Genomic DNA, 25,395 nt, shown 5'->3' with positions numbered 1-25,395 from the left:
AGCTTCAGATTGAAGCCATCAATACTTTTGGTGAATCATTGCAAAAGAAACTTCTGGACATTGAAGGATTATATTCCAAACTTCGATCCCGCTATTGTTTCATTCAAGCACTTGTCAGACGCATCCGTGGCTTATTAAGACTGTCAAGGGGCTGAAAGACTCTTTGTACTCCTTTCTTTCTGAACAGATAAAATGGGGGACATTTTTAATTTCAGTTTTATAGAACAGTTTATTTCTAAATTATGGCCAAAAATATTTTCATACTTTTTTTCTTATACAAATAGGTTTTCTGCAGAATTCTCATCTTGATTCCCCATCATTTAAAATAAAAAAATAAAGTTTTTTTTTAAACAAATGGATATTCCATCTTTTCAAAAATGAACTAATGAATGATCTCCTATTCCCTAATGAGGGGTAGAAATGGTGATCAAAAAGAAAACTTTCTAGGACTCTATTCTGTATATAAAGCAAAAGATGTACTATTGAAACTTTGGATTTTTCTTCAGCACAGTAAGACTATAATGTTGCTGTTTTTCTTGGTCCATTTTTATTTTCATGGTTGTGGGGATAGAAATATGGATAAGTAGATATAGCCATACTATTTTATAAATTAGGCCTATCTTTGAATAGTGTACTACAGAAATATAAAACCAATCTTTCAGCAATGTTTTTGAAAGTATTTGAATTCTTTTATACATTATAACCAGAGGAACAACTATTTGAGATTTATTTTTCTAAACTTCCCTTGAAATTTCCCAGATTAATTTTATATATATTTATTTCATATGTGACTAAACTTGATGGAAATGACCAAATTTCACACTACATCTAATTACTCCTTATCTGGTCATCCTTTTTGTATAGTAAAAGTACTTCTTTTTTTCATTTTGCTAAGAAGTAATAATAGTTTCTTTAAACTCAGGTAAGCAAAGAAAATGAAAACTTTGCTTCTGATATTACAGATTTTTCAGGATAATTAAGATGTAAAATAATTTCAGGAGATATTTATCAAAATGCTTGTTTCTCTCAAATAATATTTTGGAATTGGTTTAGATGTCCAAAAATGCTGGTAAGATTCAGATAGAAAAGAGGGAACAGTATCCAAGGGCAGAGGTGACAAAGATGAGGCAAGTTTAGTGACACTGAATAGATTAGTATAATTAGAGCCAGAGAATTTTCTGTAGGAGAGCAGTGAAGGAGAAAACTGGGCCCACCCCACCATGACCCACTACAAGACAAAGCTGTACAAAAATTATGAGCTGAAGAGAGAGGCATCCTAGGATGGGGAGTTAGGAAATCCTGATTTCAAGTTCTGCCTCTGACAAATAACTGATTATGTATGTAATCTTAGTTAAATACCCTCACTTCTCACTATTGAAGCTAACTCTCTTAAGACTAAATTGAAGAATTCTTGCTGCTTTACACTGGAAAAGGTCATTGAAATAAAAAAAAATCTAGACCGTAAACAAAAGGAGGATAGATATAATAATTGAGCTGTATAGGAACCAAGAATCCCTTAACTTAGAAGAATTCTGCTAACAAATTTAAGTGATCAAAGTCAATCTAGTTGAATAAGAAATATGATTAAAAATACCATTTATAATAATGTCCATTTACCATCAGTCTTCTGGCAAAAATGCAATACTGAAATGACCCAGAAAAAAGACAGGAAAAGCAAAAAGAATGAGGAAAGCAGTTGTTTGTCAGGAAGCCTAGTCTTAGGAAAAAAGGTGCCCTTCCATGCCTTTTGACTTTGAATTGTGTTTTAATTAAGATTACGGATTTCAAAGTCACTTGATTAAATCAGCTGAGTTCAGTTCTGAGCATAACAGATTGTGAGGCAATGGTCAGGATCAGTATTTCAAACTAAAGGTCCAGAGAAGCAAATAGTTAAAATTGAGAGAGAAGCTAAGAGAATAACCTCAGTAGCCTGTGGCAATTTTGTTGGCACATCAAGGTCTACTAGAGCATGCTTCTTGTATCCCTTAGACATCCAGAAGTGGATTAAATTCTCTTCTTTTTTTCATACCTTATTTGATAAGGAGGAATGGAGCATATTTTATATATAAAATTTCAGAAAGAAATGGACCAAAGTTTTTTTTAAGAGGGAAAATTCAATTATTTGGTAACTTCACCTGTGTGATAGAATTTATTTGCTATTGATGCTGGATAAATGAAGTACTACATTATCTCTGAATTGCTTATTGTAAGTTTTTTGTCACTTAAGTTTCATTTTGTCAGGAAACAACATATAGAACCTCTATATATTGTTGTTAATTACCTGGGTTTGTAATTTTGGTCTAAATACTTGAAGAACAATGGTTAAGAGAAATCTGTTGTCTTCCCCTCTGGAATTTTTAGATCTGACCAGCTTACCACTAAACTAGTTTTATTAGCCTCTAATAATGAGGCCTGGTAGCTTGACATAATCTCTACACTGGAGAGGAGGAAGCTAACTAAAGTATATTGGAGTTTGGAGGAGAAAGTTAACTCTTAATGCATTTAACTTTTCTCCATTATTTTATATAGTGTATGTAAAATTGCTTAAGTTATTGAAGATCAACAAAAAAAATTTTAAATTTTAAATTAAAAAAATTTTTCTCTAATCTTCATGGTGTAACTTAGGTTCTGGAAGGGCATATTAGCCGGGATTTGATGCCCACCAAACTGGAAAGGCATCAAATGGCAGATGGGATAGGATGTAGACATGTGTACTACATTATCATTGGAAGATTAAATTTTGAGAAACTCTTCACCAGAGCAACTATATATGATGCAGTTATTAGAGTCAGAAAAACCTGAGTCTTGGATAGTCCCTAGCTGACCTTATACAAGTCTCTTAACTTCTCTGTCCCTCAGTTTCCTTTTCTATAAAATGAGAATAATATTGCTTCACAGGATTCTTATTTGAAAACTTTAAAGTGCCATATAAATATTACCTATTATTACCAGAGAATGGATACCAAATGATTTTTTTTCCCATAGCAATTCAGTTGAATCTATTATGTGGAAAGCACTATGCTGAACTTTAAGGATACAAAGATAATGATTGCAATAACTCCCTGCTTGATTCCATTCCATCCTTATTCCAACTCTCAAATATTCCTAAGGCACAATTTCTATGTTGCAACTCCCCATTTAGAAAGTTGATGAATCCTCTGAACTCCTACTCAGATTGGTTTTTAAGTGCATTGAAATCCATGGAATTACAAAGGAAACATTGAAATTTAATGAACTGGGCAGCTAGGTGGTACAGTGGATAGAGCACGGGGGACCTTAATTACCTAGCTGTGTGACCTTCGGCAAGTCATTTAACCCCATTGCCTTGCAAAAACAAAAGTTCATGAACCCCCAAATAAAGACCTGCAGCCTGGATAAGATGAAAACCAAAGTAAAAAGGGACTTTAAAAGTTAGTTGAGCCCCCTCATTTAGGAGAGATTAAGGAGAGGGGAGATTAATTGATTTGTCTGAAGTCCTACAGGTATCAAACCTCAGAAGCAGGTTTGAATTCTGACTTCCATTCTTCAGACTCAATCCAGTGCTCTCCTCACCAGCCAAGTTATTTCTGCTGACCTCTCTTAACTTACAGTTAAAACCTTTCACCATATAACTAACTCCAGCTGACCTTTCTAGACTTAGTGCATGTGATTTTGGTTTCATGGATTCTGCCTTCCAGGTAGAATGGCTGACTTGTCTCTGAACACAACATCATGTCTTGTCTCTTTGGCCTTGCACCAGATCATACTGCATTGTGCCTGTATGCCTTCAGTCTTCTTGAATCTATAGCTTCCTTCAAGACGTCACTCTTGTTGGGGCGGCTAGGTGGCGCAGTGGATAAAGCACCAGCCCTGGAGTCAGGAGTACCTGAGTTCAAATCCGGTCTCAGACACTTAATAATTACCTAGCCGTGTGGCCTTGGGCAAGCCACTTAACCCCATTTGCCTTGCAAAAAAAACTAAAAGTAAAAAAGACTTAGCTCTTGTCTTGTTCCTACAGGAATAGTATCTAGATCCTGTTGTTAGTGCTAATCCTTTTTTCCAAAGGAAATTATATCACAACATATACATACACATTTACATACATATGCAAATATATATGTATATATGCATATATACAATGAACTTTTTTGACTTTTGTATCCCTAACTCCTTGCAGAGTGCCTAACAACAAGCTAAATAAATGCTTATCAATAAATGAATAAGCAGATTGTATTCTTAGTAAGAAACTTAAAAAACCAAATGAGTTAAAAGGTATACAGAAATAACTAGCAAACAAGGGAGAATGTAATAAATGCAAGGAGAGGCCTCAGGAAAACAGGTCATTTACTATAGTAAATGGTCAAACTCAATGGAAGTGAAGACATTCATATAAAATGTAATTTATTTTATTGAATTTTTTCATACAAAAATATTTCCCAATTACGTTTTTTTTGTTTTTGGTTTTTGCAAGGCAATAGTGTTAAGTAACTCGCCCAATGTAATGCAACTTGTCTGATGTCGGATTCCTCCTGACTCCGGGGCCTGTGCTCTATCCACTGTGCCACCTAGCCGCCCCCCAATTACATTTTAATCTGGTTTTGCAGGGGTTCCCTCATGGGTATATGCTTTTAAAAGTAAAAAGAGTTGGAGTCAGCTTTGGGAGCACTCAGGCCAGTAAATGATGCCCTGTTTTTTTGAAGTGTATTGATTTGTTAAAATACTAGATATGCTTTATCCAGATTTCTATTTTATTGACAGTTGGTAGTGGTTTTTAAAGACAAGTGAATCAACGTGGCATTTTAGTCTCTCTCTGGCTCAGGTATCTCATTAATAGAATGAAAGTTACATTAGGTGATCCAAATCTAGGTTTAAAAATATCTAATTCTAATAACATTCCCTTAGAATTTATTGCCAGGATCTTGTAGTTTGAGGAGGTTACCACTAGATGATGCTGTTGTTCATTAAGGTAGCCTTAGGTCCCCAGTTATTTCTTCAGAATCAGGATTTGAGAATCCCGGGGATTAATTACATTATTTCTCTGTGAGAAAATCATAGAATTTTAGACCTAAGTAAAATCTGAGAGATTATCAAGTTTGCAATACTGTTATTCTCTCTATGACAGTTTTCTGCTTACAGAACCATATCTGTTTCTAGTATGTGGTGGCTAATTTATCTCATATTCAGTTATTACTGGTGCTTAGCTACAGATGTCTTTGCAATGAATCTAATACTTCAAAATGGAGAGAATCTCCCTTGTCTCATCTTACTCATGTTTATTTTCTGTTCTAATCAAGACTTATCAACCATAAAGTTAAAAAAAATGATTCTGTTTCATCTGGTGCATATCTCCCAGATTTTCTCTAATTTACTCTCCTAAGTAGAGATATTTAAATACATTCAAGGTTAATTGAAGATACAAAACATTGAAAATAAGTAATATAATCAGTTTTATCCAGAGGTAGATAAACATTTCCCTATTAAATTTCATCTCTGTAGAATCAGCACAGTGCTTCAGCCCTTTTAGATCTTTTTGGATCTTGTCTGTCATCTAGTATGTTTTCTGTACTTCCTATAATCAAACCAGTTCTGTCATTGCTTATGAAAAAGATAGGTCAACCTATGTCCCTATGACTTTGCTCACATTCCTATAACTTTTCAATCCAAAATATCACTTCCTGTCCAGTTCATATATTTCTTCCTTAAGAGCATATATGTGTGTACACACACACACACACACACACACACACACACACACATCCCTAAGCACTTCATTCTTTTAGGAATAGCATGAGATGACACTTTATTAAATTCTATGTCCTTTTTTTGATTGCAACCTTGTAATGAGAAATAAAGTATGACATGATCTGTTCTCACTAAAGTCAACCTGGCTCTCTGTGACCATAATTGACTCCTTTTAAGTAGTGTATTCTAGAATTTTCCCAAGAATTTAAATTAGGTTTATTGACCTATAGTTTGAAGGTTCTTTTCTCTTCCCTTTTTCAAAAATCAGAACATTTGTATCCTCTAGTCTGCAGTAACTCTTCTGTTACCTACTATCATTCAACTCTCATTGATAGTTAAATTTATCATTTTTTTTCCGTATCTGGGAATTTAATTTTCCTCAAGTATAGGTTAACTATGTCAACTGCTACTTAATTGACTTTAATGGTTCCCTGTTCTAGGAAGTATGTATAAACTGTTTGACATTTACAACTCTTAACAATTTGTCCCCCTTCTACTTTTCTAGTTTTTTTTACACAATTCTACCCTTCATGTACTCACTGATCCAGCCATCCTGACCTTTTGCTGCTCTGCCCACTCAATTGCTTAGTCATGATGCTTTTTGTTTTGTTTTGTTTTTGCAAGGGGGGTTTGCCCAAGGCCACACAGCTAGGTAATTATTAAGTGTCTGAGGCAGAATTTGAACTCAGATACTCCTGACTCCGGGGCTGGTGCTCTATCCACTGCACCACCTAGCAGCCCCTTTGATGCCTTTTCATTGAGTTCACTCCTTCCTTCCTTTTGCCTTTTGGAATCAGCTTTACTACCACCTTATCACTTTCATAAAGTTTTTCCTGTTCCCAGTTCCCCCCTCAGTCCTCTGCAACTATGTGTGTGGGATAATAACCACAGGAATCAAGAGTCCACAGTGTGACTCAGAGCAGGAAAAGATCTATTTTTCTTTGAAGAAAAAGGATACAGCCCCCATTGCAAAGTAGCATAAGCCAGGGAGTGTCTAAAAATAAAATCTTGCAGACCTCTTTTATAATAATACTAATCCGGGGTCGGCTAGGTGGTGCAGTGGATAAAGCACCGGCCCTGGAGTCAGGAGTACCTGGTTCAAATTCGGTCTCAGACACTTTATAATTACCTAGCTGTGTGGCCTTGGGCAAGCCACTTAACCCCCATTTGCCTTGCAAAAACCTAAAAAAAAAATACTACTAATTCCTACCTTTAAATTCTGTCTTATCCCACCACTAGCTGATAAGAGAACCTCAATCTTTTTACTAATACTGGTGCAAATTGGTACAAAGCAAATTCAATCCTTATTATCCTAATTATTCATAACTAATTTCTATCCTATTAGTTTTTTTTTTAGGTTTTTGCAAGGCAAATGGGGTTAAGTGGCTTGCCCAAGGCCACACAGCTAATTATTATAGTTTCCATCCCTTCTTACCATAATTATTCATAGCTAACCTATACCCTATTAAAAGTGATGTTTTACAAAACTTCATTAGTCATTCCCTCTGACCAAATTTGGAGACATCCAATCAGAAAGAGAGCTAATTCAGTTTTTCTTGAAATTACCTCCCTTGAATCATAGGTAGCTATGGAAACCAGATAATTGATAAGGATGTATTAAGGATATATTCATGAGGAAGCTTTAGTGAAGATCACTTCTCACAGTTGGGTCTGAGTGTTTTTAGGAGGAAACTTCACTGAAGGTCATCTCTTACACACACACACACACACACACACACACACACATATATACACACACACACCTGCTCTCCAAACTATCTGTCTATATAGGCATACTTTATTTTATTGTACTTTGCTTTTTTGTGTTTTGCAGATGTTGCATTTCTTACAAATTGAGGTTTGTGGCATCGCACAAAACTTTTTGCAACACTAGGTGCTCTCTCGTTTTTGTGTCAATTTTGGTAATTTTCATATTTCTAGCTTATTAATATAGTATCTGTTATGGTGATCAGTGATCTTTGATGTTATTGAAATTGTTCTGGGGCACTGCTAACTGTGCCCATGTAAGACAGCAAACTTAATGTGTGCATTCTGACTCCCCAGACTTTCTCCCTCACCTTGGGCTTCCCAATTCCTTGAGCTACAACAATATCGAAATTAGGACAATTAATCCTACAGTGGCTTCTATGTGTGCAAGTGATAGGAAGAATCAACTGATGTGGCAAACTTCCTTGTCTTATTTTTAGAAACTGCCATTGCCACTGTAACTTTCAGCAACCACTACCCCATCAGTCAGTAACCATCATCATGGAGGCAAGACCCCCCCCTTCAAAAAGATAAGGACTTATTGAAGGTTCAGATGATCATGATGAGCATTTTTTTTCATTTTAGAAAGGTTTTATTTATTTTGAGTTTTATAATATTCCCCCTAATCTTGCTTCCCACCCTTCCACAGAAGACAGTCTTTACATTGTTTCTATTGATCATAGTGAGCATTTTTAGTTATTTTTTAATTAAATTGTGTACATTTCTTTTTAGACATAGTCTATTATTAGACTGCAGTATAGTGTAAATCTAACTTTTGTATGTACTAGGAAACCCCAAAATTCATGTGACTGGCTTTGTTGAGAGTCACTTGATTGCAGTAATGTGGCCTGAACCTGCGGGGTTCCCCAGGGGGAGCCTGGTCTGGGTGTTGTTTCAACTGGTCCCCAGTCACCTGAAACCCTCCCTGACATGCCCCAGGAAATGGAGACCATAAAGTGCAGGGAAGGAATCGCTTGTTTGTCCGAGAAGATCACAACACGGGGGGCGATGCCGCGGCCAGTGGGTGGATTGGCCTGGACTGGGGTGCCCGGGGGCTGTGCTGAGTCGCAGCTTCCCTGCCTTGGGCCCGGGTGCGGGGCACTGGGCAGTGGCCAGCGTGTGAGGCCGGACCCCAGTGCCCCCCGAGAAGGAGCGGCTTCTGGGGTGATCGGCATCTCCCCGCCGCTTCCTCACGTCCGAAAATCAAGAAAACGCCAACTCTAAGCATGATGTGTGAAGTCTGCCGATTCCTGAACTTTGTATAACCGCATAATTTCGTGAAAATCCAACCACCGTCCCGAAGCGGGGCAAAGGAGCGCGCCCCGGGTCCGGTTCCCCCACCCCCACCCCGGAGGAGCGACCCGGGCCCGGGGTGCAAAGCGAGACCCTTCCTTTGGTAACGATGGGGGTGCAGAACCCACCGACACTGACCGTTAGCTTTTTTTGGGGAGGGTCCTCTGCCGCCCCTTTCCCTTTTAGCTATGGCTCCACGACGCTCTGCGTCTCTTTATTTTTGCGTGTCTGGCGGCGCAGAGTGTGCGCAGGCTCAGTGGCGCATCCTGATGACGGCCACGTGCCGACCCCTCCCGCGACGGGAGCTTTAAGGCCGGAAGAGGAAGGAAGGGCTTAAAAGCGCCCGCCCAACCCCCCCCCCCCAGCGCGCCGACCACGTGCGTGACCTCGCCACCCGGAAGCAAACGGCCTCCCTCTGTTTCCCTTGTCTCCTCACTTCCTCCGCCCTCCCTCCGGGGGAGGGCTAGAAGGCATCGGGGCGGCTTCGGGTTCCGGCTGCTCCCGTCGCTCCTGCCGCCAGCGCCGTCGCCATGTTCCAGTTTTTGGTGAGTGGAGGCCGCACGCCGCCGGCCCGTCCGCCTCCTCCCGGGGCCTCGCGGGCTGGGTGGGAGGGGGAGATAATGGGGGGCGGCTCCCTCCCCTCGGCCGGGCGGGGCGGGGCTGGGAGAGGCGGAGCCTGCCCCCCCTCCGCGGGGGGGCCCAAGGCCTCGCTCTTTTTGGTTTATTTTTATTTTTTTATGTTTTTTTGCAAGGCAAACGGGGTTAAGCGGCTTGCCCAAGGCCACGCAGCTAGGTCATGATGAAGTGCCCGAGGCCGGATTTGAACCCAGCTCCTCCCGACTCCAGGGCCGCCCCCCAGCCGCCCCTCTCCCAAGATGCCCCTTGTGGGTGGCCCGAGGTGGGAAGGGGGACGTTGGCCCCCGACCTGGACCCCCGCTAATAGTCTCTGAATCGGGGACGAGAGGAGGCCGGCTCCGGGGAACACACAGGGTCCCAGATTTAAACAGTTTTTACTGTTGTTCATAACTGTTTCCCAAGAACTGTTGGAGGAGAAAATGTATTGCCATGAATAAGAGCGAGATTTGTCATAAACCTTTTTTTTAAAAAAAAACAAACTTCAGTTCTTCATCTGCACTTGATCGATTTCTCCCCCTTTCAAGAAAAATGGGGGGGGAAGCAAGTTTCGGGAGTTCACTTGTCCACGAGTTTACAAATCAAGGCATTGATTAAAGTGTTTATTTTATGATTTATAATTCCATATTCTGTTTTTTTTTACTTTAAAAATGGTTATGCCTGGGCAGCTAGGTGGCGCAGTGGATAGAGCATCTGCCCTGGAGTCAGGAGTACCTGGGTTCAAATCCGGCCTCAGACACTTAATAATTACCTAGCTGTGTGGCCTTGAGCAAGCCACTTAACCCCATTGCCTTGCAAAAACTTAAAAAAAAATGTTTATGACATTTGTTTTTTAATTCACATTTATTTTCCGACATATTCTCCCCCCACTGAACTTTCTAGTATAACAAACTTGGCAAACTCACACTTGACAGCACCCATGGTTTACCTTCTGATATCTGTTTGTTTATTTTGTTAAGTGGCATATGGGAATGGCTTTTGAGTGATCAGTTTAACTTTGTGAAAGGGAAAAAGCCAACAAATTTTAAGCATTTACTGGAATGAAGCACCATCTACTGGCAAGGAGCTACTATTCAAATAGGGAAAAGATGAACTCATAGATATGTACAACAGATAGATAAATAAATAAATAAATAAAAATATATAAAACCCAGTTAAAGACAAGGTAGATTGGAGAGAGAACACTAGTATTTGGGGAGGGATCAGATTATTATTATTATTTATTATTATTTTGCAAGACAATAGTGTTGCCCAAGGTCACACAGCTAGGTAATTAGTGTTTGAGGTCAACTTTGAACTCAGGATCTCCTGACTCTAGGACTGGTGCTCTATTCACTAGCTGCCCCAGATCAGATTACTTTTTAACAAGATATAGCACTGCCATGTTCTTAAACTTTTTTTTTTAGGTTTTTTTTTTTGCAAGGCAACGAGGATTAAGTGGCTTGCCCAAGGCCACACAGCTAGGTAATTAAATTATTAAGTGTCTGAGACCGGATTTGAACCCAGGTACTCCTGACTCCAGGGCCAGTGCTTTATCCACTATGCCACCTAGCCACCCCTTATGTTCTTAAACTTTTACAATAGCTATGTAGTTATCCTGGACCACTTGGTGACTGGCATGGAGTCAGAAAGATTTTTCTTCCTAAGTTCAAATGTGACCACAGACATTTAATAGCTGTGTGACCCCATGGAAGTCACTTAACCTTGTTTGCCCCAGTTTTCTCATCTGCAAAATGAGTCCTAGATGAAAATGGCAAACCAGTCCTTTAACTTTGCCAAGAAAATTCCAACTGAGATCACAAAGAGTTGGACAATAATAACACTTAGTTATACAGGCCAGTGAAAAGAGTCATTGGCATGACCTGTCCCAAGTGGGTCATTTTTATTACTCTCCTCTCAACAAATTTTCTGTAAACTTACAGACTTCTAGTCTGGAAGCTATTTATAATATTTTTATGTTGTTATAGGAAATAATTTAAATGTATTGTTAATATACTTTCATTGTAAAATGGAGACATTTCACCTAATTACAGTCACCTTTGTTATAAAAACAAGGTATAACAATGTTAATGTCAACATGAGCTTTGAAATAATTTTTGTGCTTTAAGTATGGGTTTCTTTAATTTAAGTATTAATGGCTTTTTTTTAACCTCCCTTGTTTTTTTTTGAGTATTAATGACTTTATATATATATATATATATATTTTTTTTTTTTTTTTTGCAAGGCAAATGGGGTTAAGTGGCCTGCCCAAGGCCACACAGCTAGGCAATCATTAAGTGGCTGAGGCCAGATCTGAACTCAAGTACTCCTGACTCCAGGTCCAGCGCTCCATCCAGTGTGCCACCCAGCTGCCCCATTAATGACTTTTTAAGAAAAAAAGTACTCAGAAATAGCTGAAATTCTGACTTCTCTTTTCCCTGTTTCAAAGTGTAGGAAAATAGGAAGGCATTAGATTATAAAGACCTTAAAAACCAAACTGAAATTTTATATTTAATCTTGACAATGAAAGGGGAGCCCCTGGAATTGATTGAATAGGGAGGTTGACAAGGTCATACTTGCATTTTAGGAAGATTAGCTGACAGCTGAGTGAGTGAGGAGAATCTTAAAGCAGGCAGACATCAGTTTCGGACAATCTTCTCAAAGAATTTAGCCAGAAAAAGAAAACATAGAATGATAGTAAGGATGAATGGATCAATCAAGTGAGGGTTTTTTGAGAATGGGGATGACACGGGTAAGTTTGTGGCAGTGGGAAAGCAGCCAATAGAAAAGGAGAGACTGAAGATAAAGGAGAGTGGGGTGAGCAGGAAATTGACACAGATCCTGTGTTTAGGAATATTAATTTGACAACTGTGTAGAAGATAAACAAGAAGCAAGGAAACAATCTGTTGTAGTTTTTGGTGTTTGTCCTTCATTCTCGAAGAAGACCATGATGTCAGGGAGGTGATGCTATGACAAACAAGTGAATAGGATTTGAGTAAGGGGGTGCTGTGCTAAGTCACCAGTCTCACCTTCTCCTCTGGAGCCAGTGGCCAGATATGAATCAGGGTGACAGGAGACCACCAGAAGTTGAGGCAGTTGAGTTAAAGTGCCCAGGGTCACACAGCTTGTAAATGTCAAGTGTCTAAATCTGTATGTGAATTTGGGTCCTCTTGATTCCAGGACCACTGCTCTATCCAGCATGCCACCTAGCTGCAAGTGAGAAATGAGAACTTAAACAAGGGGAGTGACTTGCTGATTGTAGAGAAGGGACTGAATGTGAAAGATAAAGGTAGAATTGACCCAGAAATGACTGACTTCAAAATTGCAGATGAGTGTTTGGAGGAAGAATGATTGGAGAAAATGAATATAATTTTGGACATATTGAGTTTAAGATGTTTCTAGGACTCCTGGTAAAGATGCCAATAGGCAAGTGTCTGTGTGTGTGTGTGTGTGTGTGTGTGTGTGTGTGTGTGTGTGTGTGTGTGAAGTTAGAAATAGATTTGGCATTTATCGGCATAAAGATAATAAATTCATGGGACCTGATGAAATCACTGAGGAAGTATACAGAGAGAACTGGGCACAAGACAAGAGACATTTGTGCTTAAAGCATGGATACCCTAAGGAAATTTAAGTGGAGATTATTAAGAGAGTAGTTTAAGGACTTTTTCTGGTAACTGATCTTGAATTTATAGAGGAAACCTTTCTTGCTGCCTAGCTTTAGATTTATCTAATACCTGATCACTAAGCCCATAATATCTGACACATTAGGTAAATAGCACATTTACTGTTGGTACATTACCAAGCAATCTACCAAGTAGACTGATTTTAGAATGGTACTTCTTAGGGACCTCAATTTGCTTATTTCTGAAATAGGGAATCTGTCAAATTATTGAAACTACCTATTTCAGTTAAGTAGATACAATAGAATTTATATATTTATTTTGTAAATTCTTTGCTATTCTTCATGACCCCATTAGGAATTTTCTTGGCTAAGATGCTGAAGTAGTTCACTATTTTCTTCTCAAACTCATTTACAGATGAGCTAGCAGGGTTAAGTGACTTGCCTAGAGAACTGGTGTTTTTTACTAACACAATCCACAGACTCAGTGGTTTTTAACCTTTTTGCTATCATGGGCCCCTTTGGTAGCCTGGTGACCTGGCTCAGATTTGAGTTTTTTTTAAATTTTTGAAGGAATTGCTTAAATTTCAGTTCAAAGTTAGTAAAAATAAAGAAGTGATTTTTTTTTCCTGTTCAAGTTCATGCCTCAGTGAAATTTTTCCATGGATCTCAGTTTAGAACTTCCTAAGAACTAGACAATTTGCCTCAACTTTATGAAATATTATGTCATATTAGCCAATCTGATAGCTGTTGATACCTTAGAGTTGTTAAAATTTGCTTTTCTCTTATCAGTAGTGTTCAGAACATTTTTTATATGACTAGTTTTTGTTGTTGTTTTTTATTTTTGAAAATTTTTTATGATCTTTCCTCTAATCTCACTTTTCTCCCCCACCCCCCACCCCCACCCCCCACAGAAGGCAGTCTGTTAGTCTTTACATTGTTTCCATTGATCTAAATTGAATGTGATGAGAGAGAAATCATATCCTTAAGGAAGAAAAATAAAGTATTGTGCCTGATTGTTGCACTATTGGAATGAGCAAGTCCATCAAGGTTCGTCATCACCTCCATGCTGCTGCTAGGGTGCACAATGTTCCTCTGGTTCTACTCATCTCACTCAGCATCAATTCATGCAAATCCTTCCGGGATTCCCTGAATTCCCATCCCTCCTGGCTTCTAATAGAACAATAGTGTTCCATAACATACGTATATGTATACCACATTTTGGTAAGCCATTCCCTAATTGAAGGACATTTACTTAATTTCCAATTTTTTGTCACCACAAACAGGGCTGCTATGAATATTTTTGTACAAGTGATGTTTTTACTCTTTTTCATCATCTCTTCAGGGTATAGACCCAGTAGTGGTATTACTAGATCAAATGGTATTCACATTTTTGTTGCCCTTTGGGCATAATCCCAAATTTCTCTCCAGAAAAGTTGGATCAATTCATAGTTCCACCAACAATATTGTTAGTGTCCCAGATTTCCCACATCCCTTCCAACATTGATTATTGTCCTTTCATCCAGTCTGAGAGGTGTGAAGTGGTACCTCAGAGATGCTTTAATTTGCATTTCTCTAATAGTGATTTAGAGTAATTTTTATATGATTATGGATTGCTTTGATCTCCTCATCTGTAAATTGCCTTTGTATATCCTTTGACCATTTGTCAGTTGGGGAATGACTTGTTTTTTTTTTTTTTAATTTGACTCAGTTCTCTGTATATTTTAGAAATGAGTCCTTTGTCAGAAATACTGGTTGTAAAAATTGTTTCCCAATTTACTACATTTCTTTTGATCTTGGTTACAGTGGTTTTGTCCATGCAAAAGTTTTTTTTAACTTGATGTTATCAAAATTATCTAGTTTGTTTTATGATGTTCTTCTGGATGTATTAGTTGGTCTTTTGTTCTGAGTTTGTGTTTTTTTAGTTTTTTTTTTTTGCAAGGCAATGGGGTTAAGTGACTTGCCCAAGGCCACATAGCTAGGTAATTATCAAGTGTCTGAGGCCGGATTTGAACTCAGGTACTCCTGACTCCAGGGCTGGTGCTCTATCCACTGCACCACCTAGCTGCCCCTTGAGCTTGTGTTTTGATCTTCCTTGTCACCATAGTAACTTTCTGTGGCCAGGTTCTTTTGTTGTTATTTGCATATTTTTTCAGGCTACTTCTTGATTTTTAACTATGTTAAAGTTTGACCCTGCTCCTGGTATGGAGGGGAGCTGTTGTTCCAAGTTTCAGATTTTTTTGTGCAGTTGTTTTCAGAGCTAGTTCTGGAGGGATCTCCATGTTTTCAGTTCAAATGTGACCTCAGACACTTGTTATGTGACTCTGGGTAAGTCACTTAACCCTGTTTGCCCCCTGTTTTCTCATCTGTAAAATGAACTAGAGAAAGAAATGGCAAACAGTTCCTGTAACTTTGCCAAGAGAATCCCATATGGGGTCACAAAGAGTCAGATGTGACTGAAACAACTTAACAAAAGCTACACTGCCACTTTGAGTCAGGCTTTCTATTTTTTTCCCCATGTCAAAATCCATGATGTATTGGTTCCAGACTAATGTCATTACCTGCCCTGAAATTATGTAGTGACTTCCTTTTGTTTGCCTTATTGATTCTAATCTCCTCTCTCTTCTCCCATTTCCCTGGATTTTGGGATATTTGATCCTGCCTAATGATGTTATCTATGGTTTTCAGGAGACCTTTCAGTAGAGAGTTCTATTTTATACCATCCCCTGATAATAACTTTTTGCTTCATTATCAGGAGTTATCTCACCATCTCTCGCTACCTGTTTATGTTTTGTCTAATTCAAGTCTGACTTTCTCTATGAACTCAAGTACTGCATGAACCTGCAATGAGATATATTTTATATTTATTGTTTGTATTATCACATCATTACCCTTAATTTTTATCAAATCAGATATTTTTGAGCATCTCCTAATTGTAAGATAATATGCTAGTGCTCTCTTGCATTGTTGGTCAACTCTTTTATTTGTATACATCTAGTCCTTCTAACTAGATTATATGCTTCTTGAAGGTAGGGACCGTACCTTATCTTGATTTTGTAGTACATTGCTGAGTTACATGGGTATTCAGATCATATTTGGCAATGGAATCATAACTGAAGATCTCTGCTTTTTGTATCCATCTCTCTTGATTTCTAGGACAGTTTCCTTGTTTCAGATTCTTATATGTGTACTACTCATAGAGGCAGTAACCTGTTTGGTCAGCCAACCTCTCATTTCTTCTAATTCAGACCAAACCGTTGTTAACTTTATTTCAAAATGTAAAAACCTTTCTTAGCTGTCTAGCTATTTAATGGAAGGGACTGGTGGCAGGATTCAACCTTAAATAGTATTGCAGACTGCTATTTTAATTTATTCAACAATTCAGTTCAAAAAAAACAAATTACCTTAAGTTGGGAATACTAAAACAAACCCCTAATGTTATATTCTAACAGGAGATATAAGAAGTAGATAAGTGAATATAAAGTAATTTGAGAAGGATAATATCACTCATTATTGTGGGCATTAAGGAAGATTTCAATAGTAGGTAGAACTTGTGCTGAACCTTAAAAAAAAAGGAAGGATTTTGTGTAATGTAGAAGATGACTTTTACAAATAGAGGAACTGGAGAATAGATTGTTGTTCAGTTTTGCTGGATCAGAGAATATGTGAAGGGGAGTAAATATGAAGTAAGACTGGAAAGGCAGGTCAGAATCAGACTAAATGTCTTAAGAGACCATAAAGTATAGTACAACAACACATTTGTGGTCCTACATTATCTACTGGCATTAGGTGTTTTGAAATAGATGAGTTGTAGCTTCTTCTTAACCTCAAAGTGCACAGACCTGAAGTCACTTGCCTCCTTTTTCTGAGCTTGCTGTTTCTATTGAGGGCATTGTCATCCTTCCAGTAACCCAAGCTTACATACTTAATTACCACGGGCTTCTCTCTTAGATTCATTCTTGTTTCCAGAAACTCCTCTCTCTGCAAGATTGAATCAGCTCAGAAATTCATCTTCCTCAGACTTCCTGCCCCTCCCTCCTTTCTTTTCAGCTGTGTTGCATTCCCCCAGTAGCTTGAGGACTGGGCCTGTCTTTGCCTTTCTTTGTATCCTCAGCTCTTAGTCAGCATCTGGCAGAAGAGGTGCCTAATAGTGTCTACTGGATGATAGCCTGGCCTCACCCATCTCCCAGCTCTGATAAGTATTACCTTTGCATTATTCTAGCATCTCTTCCACTTAGGTTGCCCATGACCCTAAAGCCCCGTCAGGTGTGCATCCCTATTTCAGTGGCCTCCTGATGGGTCTCCCTCTCCAGCAGATCCAGTAAATCCTACCACACAGTTGCTGAAGTGATGTTTCCTAATGTGGAGGTCTGGTGATGTATCTGCTCCCTCTCTGTACATTATAAAAGATAAGCTCCTCTGTTTGACTTAAACCTTTTCCAGCCTGGGCCCAACCTTACCTTTCCAGCTGAATACCTTACTTCCCTTCCCATGTTCTGTGGTCTAGGTAAGCTGTATGCTTGCTCTTCTTCTACCTCCTGTCTTCATGCCTTTGCTCTGGCTGGCCCTGCTGCTCCTCACCCTGCTTTTCTTTAAGGCTCATCTCAGCAGCATTTTCTACTTTTCTGATACAGCCAGCTGGATAAAGAGCACAGTGAATAGGATGCAGGCCCTGGAGACAGGAACACCTCAGTTCAAATTTGGCCTCAGACGTGTACTAGCTGTGTGGCCCTGGGCCAGTCACTTAACTTAATTACCTCAGTTTCCTCATCTGTAAAATGGGGATAATTCTAGGACCTATCTCCTAGGCTTGTTCTGAGGATCAAATGAGATAATTGTAACGTGTTAGCACAATGCCTGGCACATAATAAGTAATATAATTGTTATTATAACAATTTGGCAAATGAGGAAACTGAGGCTGAATGATTTACCTAGGGCTATTACAACCTGGGAGAGTCTGAGACAAGAGTTAATTTGACCTGGAATTCCAAATTTAGTTCTTTATTAACCATGCCTCTTAATTTCCAGCATTCTCTAGTCAGTATTATTTTGACTATTTTGTGTTGGATTATCTGGATAGGGACAGATTGGAAGTAGGGAAATCAGTTAGGCTATTCTAGTAGTCCAGTAGGACTTGAATGGATGTGGTGGTTGTGGGAGTAGAGGTAAGGGAGCAAGTGACTAGAACTGTGGTATAGAATTGACAGGATTTTTTTTGGGGGGGGGGAGAGCCAAGAATTGGGAAATTAAGTAGTTTATGATTGGCTTTAGTTTTTTCAGGAAAGTAGGAAGCACAGTTATCTGTCTACATATCAGTCAATAGATTAAACATGATGCTCCTGCTTCAAAACTTTTGGTGCCTCCCCATTTTCCTAGCTTTTGTAAGGATTAATGTTCCCAAAATTTTGACATAAGATTTTGATTATCAGGAGAAAATACTTGTAGTCTGAGCCAGCAAGGGAAGAGTCTAACTTATGTCCAGATTTTCCTTCCCCCGGGGAATTTTGAGAAATTTTAGACTGGGGAGGTGTGTTGCTTATCAGCTGGGTAGACAAGATAAAAACTTTAGCAGCTCCTAGTCTAATGTGGCCTACTAGTGGAGAGAATTGGAAGTAGTTTGAGTAGGACACATAATAGGGAGACCTCCAAGAAGTACACTGAAGGCATGCCCCTCCCAAATTGAAAGGCTTTATGTTGCAAAGCCCAGACATCTGTCTAAATAGCTATAAGCAACCTGGAAATACTTATTCCTGACTAAATGGGCACCTGGTGTTTCAAAAATCTTTCTAACTTTTCTCATGTCAGAATTTGGTCTTGGTAAAGTTCCTGGGGAATAGTATTATTAGACTGAAGTTGTGTGAATTATTTTTTAACCTTTGGTGTTTAGATTGGTTTTTAGGTCCTGAGTTATTTATTTAGCCCTGGTAGCCTGGAAAACAAAAAAAAAATGCAAAATGACCTTAATTCCTGTATGACCTCTCCTGCTTTACACAGTAGTGGTAACAGAATGGTCAGAAAACCCCCAACAAAAAACAGGGACAAAGAGTACTAGGAATTGTACAACATCTAGTTAATTTGTAATATGAATTCAGTTGTTATTTCTCTAAGTGAGATCCATTTCTAGTGACCACTAAGTGGACACATGATAGGCATGATTGAATCATATCAGTTTTGACATTCTTACTATAAATAAAGCAAAGAGATGAAAAGGAATTGCAACTAAATGGAAAGATGGCTCACAGACTGTTTTCAGAGAGGCAAATAAAGAAGTTGGCAGGATTAGTTTTAGATTCGGTATGAACAAATGCAGCAATAATTTCTATTTCATGGTATGTTTGATATTTTATTTGAATACTCAGTATGAAAATTTGTTTTAAAAAAGACTATCATGAATATAATTGTAGTTTGGGCATTTGGTGCTGACAATGATACAAAAATTCTGTGAAAGATTTAATAAAATCTAATTTGATTTGGAGGGTCTTAATACTCCATGATTTATTTGCAAAGGTAGGTATAGAGGTCAGCAAAACTTTGGAGTGTTCAAGGTTCAAGATTAAGAAAAGGAAAAGGACAAAGGTTTTGACTTCATAGAAGACTTACTCATCTATCATGAATACTTCATGAAGAAAGCACTAATTAAATGAAAAATCATACTGACCATGTCTTAAGAGACAGGAAACAACAGGTTACTTACATCTTATCTGAATTGATTGATTTATATTTAGTCTGACCACTGATTTATTAAAGCAAAGGGTGATTTGTTTGACTCAAATCTGAAAAGGGGGAGGATACCAAATGCTTGGGAAACAAAAGAATATTAACTATGGACAAAAAGTGATTGAGAACATCAGTCTCTTATGGAGTCCTTGTCTGTTTTCCTTATTCTACAGGGGCTTTGTGAGAATGATCTACCCATGTATTGACGGGCTCCTTGATGATGATATGGGAGAAGAGGCAGGCTTCTGTAGTCAGTGTTGTGTAGTATGCTGTATCTTTGTAGCAGAGCTGTTAATCAGGAGGTTCAGAATCCTTCTATGTTTACTGATTATTAAGAGACATTTGAATGGTTAGAGAAGGTCCGCTGCTTCGAAGATTGTTCTCCAGCATAATGTGTTTCATACTTATGTTGAGACCATAAAAGAGTTCTTGAAAGGTGCAACAGAGAGACATAGAGTTTTTTTTGACCTTCTAGTTGTTACCAATTGAAAGACAGAGCAGGAAGACGCTACTTGCCAAGGATTTTTGACACTACCCTGAAAGATGTTGAGTGCAGATTTCAGGTCGAAGAAAGGGAGTGGAAGTGGGTAGAGATTCCATGTATTTGCTTAGGTTTTCCAGATTCTCCTGTTTGTAGATAACATTGTGTTGATTTTATTTTTAAGTCCCAGAATATTGTAGAGCCTCCTTAACTGATATCCAGAATCAATCAAGAGTTTGATTTAACTCTGCTTGGGACTGGAGGGAAGGATGCTTCTTGCTCACCTGATATGTAGCTGAATGAATAAATCTGTTAGTTGTCAGTATATATATCTTGGACAGACACTGTAGATGAATAATAATAAAATGAGATCAGAATTGAAAAGGAAGAATCAGATAATGCTGGAAAGTGGGAAATTGTGTAGTGCTTTTCATGACTACAAACATCTCAAAAACAAAATCCTTTTTATTTTTGCTTATTGATACCTTTTCTTTTTACATGAGACACTTCTGAATATCTCTCTTCTACTTAATAAACTTTGCTAAGAAGAAAAACAAGTTAAATAAATCCAACTTCATACAATTGTGCTTGCAACATTCTTTACCTTTCTAATAAAAGGAGAGAGGCACATTTCTTCATCTTTTCTCTGAGACTAATTTTTTCTTTTTCTTTTTTTTTAGGTTTTGCAAGGCAAATTGGGGTTAAGTGGCTTGCTCAAGGCCACACAGCTAGGTCATTATTAAGTGTCTGAGGCCGGATTTGAACCTAGGTACTCCTGACTCCAAGGCCAGTGCTCTATCCACTGCGCCACCTAGCCGCCCCTTTTTTCTTTTTTTTTTTAGAGACTAAATTTTTTAAAATATAAAATCTTATTAGTATGTTTTGTTCTTACACTTTCTATATATCCCAGTGTTGTTTTGTTGTTTGTCCTTTGTTATGAAGAGGACCAGTGACATCACAGAATGATGTCTTGACTCTTGGATAAATTATATTTAAGTGAAGTAGAGTTGCACAAGTCATTGAAGTCCAGTGGTAAGATGAAAGTCAGGTAACTGGCAATGGTCCAGGATACAGTGAATGGCCAGGATACAGTTTGACTACAGTATTTATTACATCAAAGAAACTTTGCAATAATTGAATAATTAATTTCTGATTTATATGCTTAGCCTCTTTTCAACTCCTTCCTCCCAATCATTTCAAATGTATGGCACTGAGAAAAAAATTGACTAATAGAAAATGAATAGATCAGAATTAAAATGAAGAATGGAGGGTGTTAAAAAGATTGTAAAGTTCAAGGAGGAAGACTGAAAAAAGGCAAGTGATTGAGCAGTTAAGAGCTTTTTTGGAGACCTAGGACTTGGAGAGAACAATTTCAGGAGAGTAGGTACAGAAAGCTAGATTATGGGGGGGCCATGGAGTAAAGTGGGGGGGGGAGAAGTATGTCAGTGAAAGAGAAAAACAGCAAAAAAGGAGAAAAAAGAGAAGATATTAGCTTAAAGGGACAAAAGATTTTCCTGCAAGGAGAGATCTGTGCTTGTTTGTAGGCAGATGGAAATAACTTGGGTTGGTAGAGAGAGCAAAGATTGAAGATAGGTGTGAGAGTAGTAAGGTCACAGAGGGAATGGGATTACAGACTCATGTAGAGAGGCTAACCCTGGCAAGGTGGAATTTCATTGCATCTATCTTTAGAGTAAAGATAGCATAGTGTTTGATTTGGTGTAAAGTTTTTTTGGTCATCTTTTCTCATAAGTGGAGAGAAAAAATCAATATTCATAACTTTTTAGTTTTTGCAAGGCAATGGGGTTAAGTGGCTTGCCCAAGGCCACACAGCTAGGTGATTATTAAGTGTCTGGGTCCAGATTTGAACTCAGGTCCTCCTGACTTCCAGGGCTGGTGCTCTATCCACTGTACCACCTAGCCACCCCACTCATAACTTTTAATTAAAAAAAATTTTGTCATGAATTTGTGTAAACAAATCTGAACAAATTAGAGAAAAGAATCTAATGTTAACAAAATAGTTTACTGTCCCCTATTGATCTATTTAGTAAAGTCTTATTTTTATATGGTTGCATTTAATGTCTGTGTGCTAATTCTTTTATTTTTCATTTTTCCACATTTCTTTATATTCCTTATTTGTAACATGACAATATTTTATCACCACGTTATGTCATATTTTATTCAGTCATCCCCAGATCCTTGGATATATAAGTTGTTTCTAGTTTGCTTTTACAAGGAAAGCAATACAAATGATTTTGTGGTTCCTTCTCTTTATTAAAAAGTCTCTGAGATATGTTCCAACTACTGGAATCATTGTGTCAAGGGGTGTACAATTGTTTTGTAACTCCATCAAAAAATAACATCAATTGGGATCAAATGAGAAAATATTTTTAAGTGCCTTTAGTAGATACTGGGTAAACACTTATTCCCTTTCTTTGCTCCTTTTACATCAGTAACTCCTATTTCTTTTTTTCCTTCAGCTAGGATTTACGCTCGGCAATGTGGTTGGGATGTATCTGGCTCAGAACTATGACGTAAGTGGCTATCATCCAAGACCTTTTTGTCTCTATTGAAGTGTTTTATAGTGATTTGTCTTAATTGTGGTTGCTTTTCTTGCCAGAACTGAATCCCTACAAAAATAAGGGCAGTTTCTTTTAAAATTTAAGGATGATTGCTGAGGGTTAAATCTTGGAGTAAGTCCTGCATTTAGTTGATATTTTTCCATTATATTTTAATACAGCCATAGTGCTGTCTCTGCCCCAAGTTACCACAAGAGGGCAACTTGTCAGCAATTGAGAGCAATCTCCCAGTAATTGTAAGGCTGTAATGTGTTAGCCCTGAGCTAACATAGTGTCTCATTTAATTGGGGCTCTTCTTCAAGTCTGTGGAAAATCAAATAGGGCATAAAAGACCTTCAGCAGGATAATTTTTACTTCCTGTCACTTCCATTTTAGAGAAAGTAACTATAGTAACAAATACTGATAATTTCAAAGATTAATTTTTGTAGTAGATTCTACAAGTTGTTTAGATTTCTTCAGAACTGTCTAGGGAAGCAAGATGGTTTCATGGATAGAGTACTGAACTTCAGAGTTCAAATTTGACCTTAGACATTGATTGTGTGAACAAATTGAACCCTGGGAAAATAACAATTCCTCTTACCCTTAACTTCCTCCTTTGTTGAATGGAGATTATAACAATGCCTGACTCACAGGGATATTGGAGATTTAGGAGATTTTAAACATATACATGTGTGTATGTGTACATACACATACATGTAGTTTTGCAAATCTTAAATCATAAAACTATTAATTATCTTCACCCTCATCAATCTTTTCATTAGGAGATGCTGTTAAGCTTTACTGATGGGGAAGGAAGTTTATTTTTCCAGAGTCACAGAATGAGTCATTGATAGAAGTAAATTAGAAACTCAGGTTGCCTTATTATCTATGAAGGGGATGGGTGAATTGAAAATGAATCTCTGAAAAGATTTTTGGAGGGGAGAAGGTTTTTGCTTTAAAGAATGGCAAATAAAATTGTTAGTCCTTAAGACTCAGATTTTTAGTCCCCCAAAGAGCATTTGTAGTAGCAACTTTCTCATTGGAATGATAGTTTCCTAGTTGTTATTTTGTTCATTCATATAGCATTTGAATGGGTGAATTAGTGGAAAATAGGGTAAGAGTCTACATTTTTAAGCAAACCTCTTTTAACTTAATAAATTTTTGCACATCTGATACTCAAGTAGCAATATTAATGGTAGTTTTTAGTTCTGTGATTTGAGAACTCTTTTGGAAAGAAATGTAAATTTGTGAAATTTTTTATGTTTATGAAACTTATCTATCTTTGGAGGACAGATGGGAATGGGAGAGGGACGAGCATATTGGTTAGATGCAAAGTTTAAATCTTTTCTTTTCTTTTCTTTTCAAAGATTCCAAACTTGGCCAAAAAGCTTGAAGAGATAAAGAAAGATGTAGATGCCAAGAAGAAACCTCCTAGCTCTTAATGCCAACATATTAATAATGTTGTCTGGACACTTTCCTATTCAAAACAAAAGCTCCTATTCTCTCCTCCAGGACTGGATGACTTTCCTTACCCTAAAATACACTGAGATGCCTTTGAGCTAAAATATACCCGTAACACCAGAACTACCCCTTATTACTCCTCCTGGACTCCTGACCCCTACACCTGTGTGGGAGATTCTGATACTTGAATAATGGTGCTTGACTAAGAAATGCTAGTTTTGATTAGTGGTCTCTCCCCTTAACTTTTAAATTGTGGATTTCTAGTAATTTTTTAAGTTGCTTTTTATATGGCTGAACAGTTGGCATTAATACTAATTCTCTAATTATGTCTACCGTGTTGGATGCTTTATAAGCATTTAGTATCAAACAGTGTTGTTCCAAATCAATTAAAATCATATAGCAACTGATTTCTGATGACTTCCATTTATTTTATATCATAGCACAGCAGTTTGTATAACCATTAAATACCTCTGAGTTGTTCAATAGTACATGCTTGGGGAAAAAACAAATTGAATATTAAATTTACTCTTGAGATTAGTCTCCTTGAATTGCATTTTATGATTAATATACTTATTTTATCCTATATTGCCTCATAAATGTGATCTTCCTCATATTAAGAGTTTTAACTTTCTGCAATTGTGGATAAGTGAAAGGTTGTATATTAGGAAAATATTTGTTGCACTGTACTTTTATAGTTATTTCAATTATTTCAAAACTATCCTCTCTGGAAAAAAATTTAGCTATGCCTACACAATTTTTGTTTTACAAATTTAGTCATTTACCTCAAGGAGCATTCCACCATTTTAGGCATTTAGTTCTCTTTCATGACACCTGCTTCTGGGCAAATGAACTACCAATTCATAGACTAATTTAAACATATATATTTTAAAATATGCCAAAATTAAATATTTTATTAAGAATTCTGCTTCAGTGAGACTTTTATTTTATTTTTTGTTTTTAGCAACCACAGTGATACTGTATCTTTACCCAAGTTATTTAATGGAACCTACAAACAGAATTTTTTTTTTTTAGGTTTTTGCAAGGCAGTGGGGTTAAGTGGCTTGCCCAAGGCCACACAGCTGGGTAATTATTAAGTGTCTGAAGCTGGATTTGAGCCCAGGTACTCCTGACTCCAGGGCAGATGCTCTATCCACTGCGCCACCTAGCTG

General features: G+C 37.8%; 1 protein-coding gene and 2 long non-coding RNA genes across 7 annotated transcripts in view; 2 read left to right on the top strand and 1 right to left on the bottom strand.

The window, feature by feature from the left end:
* The window catches only part of NUP205 (nucleoporin 205), a 95,276-nt gene extending 92,933 nt beyond the window's left edge, over nucleotides 1–2,343 (top strand). Inside the window, exon 43 of one of the 2 annotated variants that reach the window (XM_074193612.1) lies at nucleotides 3–2,343. In XM_074193612.1, coding sequence (XP_074049713.1) covers nucleotides 3–155 — 153 coding nt within the window. In that variant the 3' untranslated portion in view covers nucleotides 156–2,343. The remainder of the gene's footprint in view (nucleotides 1–2) is intronic. The other variant, XM_074193611.1, reaches the window with a different exon arrangement.
* Nucleotides 1–9,378, bottom strand: part of LOC141492903 (uncharacterized) — a 65,097-nt gene extending 55,719 nt beyond the window's left edge. For 3 of the 4 annotated variants that reach the window (XR_012470072.1, XR_012470071.1, XR_012470074.1), the window contains exons 1-2: nucleotides 9,218–9,378; nucleotides 8,920–9,086 (exon numbers count right to left, since the gene is read on the bottom strand). This is a non-coding gene — a long non-coding RNA (uncharacterized LOC141492903). The remainder of the gene's footprint in view (nucleotides 1–8,919; nucleotides 9,087–9,217) is intronic. The other variant, XR_012470073.1, reaches the window with a different exon arrangement.
* LOC141492902 (uncharacterized) lies at nucleotides 9,198–24,763 on the top strand. Its single transcript, XR_012470070.1, has 3 exons — nucleotides 9,198–9,326; nucleotides 22,688–22,741; nucleotides 24,133–24,763. It is a non-coding gene; the product is annotated as an uncharacterized LOC141492902 (long non-coding RNA).
* Nucleotides 24,764–25,395: the final 632 nt, after the last annotated feature.

The sequence above is a fragment of the Macrotis lagotis genome, chromosome 7 (genome assembly GCF_037893015.1).
Source record: "Macrotis lagotis isolate mMagLag1 chromosome 7, bilby.v1.9.chrom.fasta, whole genome shotgun sequence".
Lineage (NCBI taxonomy): Eukaryota > Metazoa > Chordata > Mammalia > Peramelemorphia > Peramelidae > Macrotis > Macrotis lagotis.
This window is presented reverse-complemented; position numbering and strand designations above follow the sequence as displayed.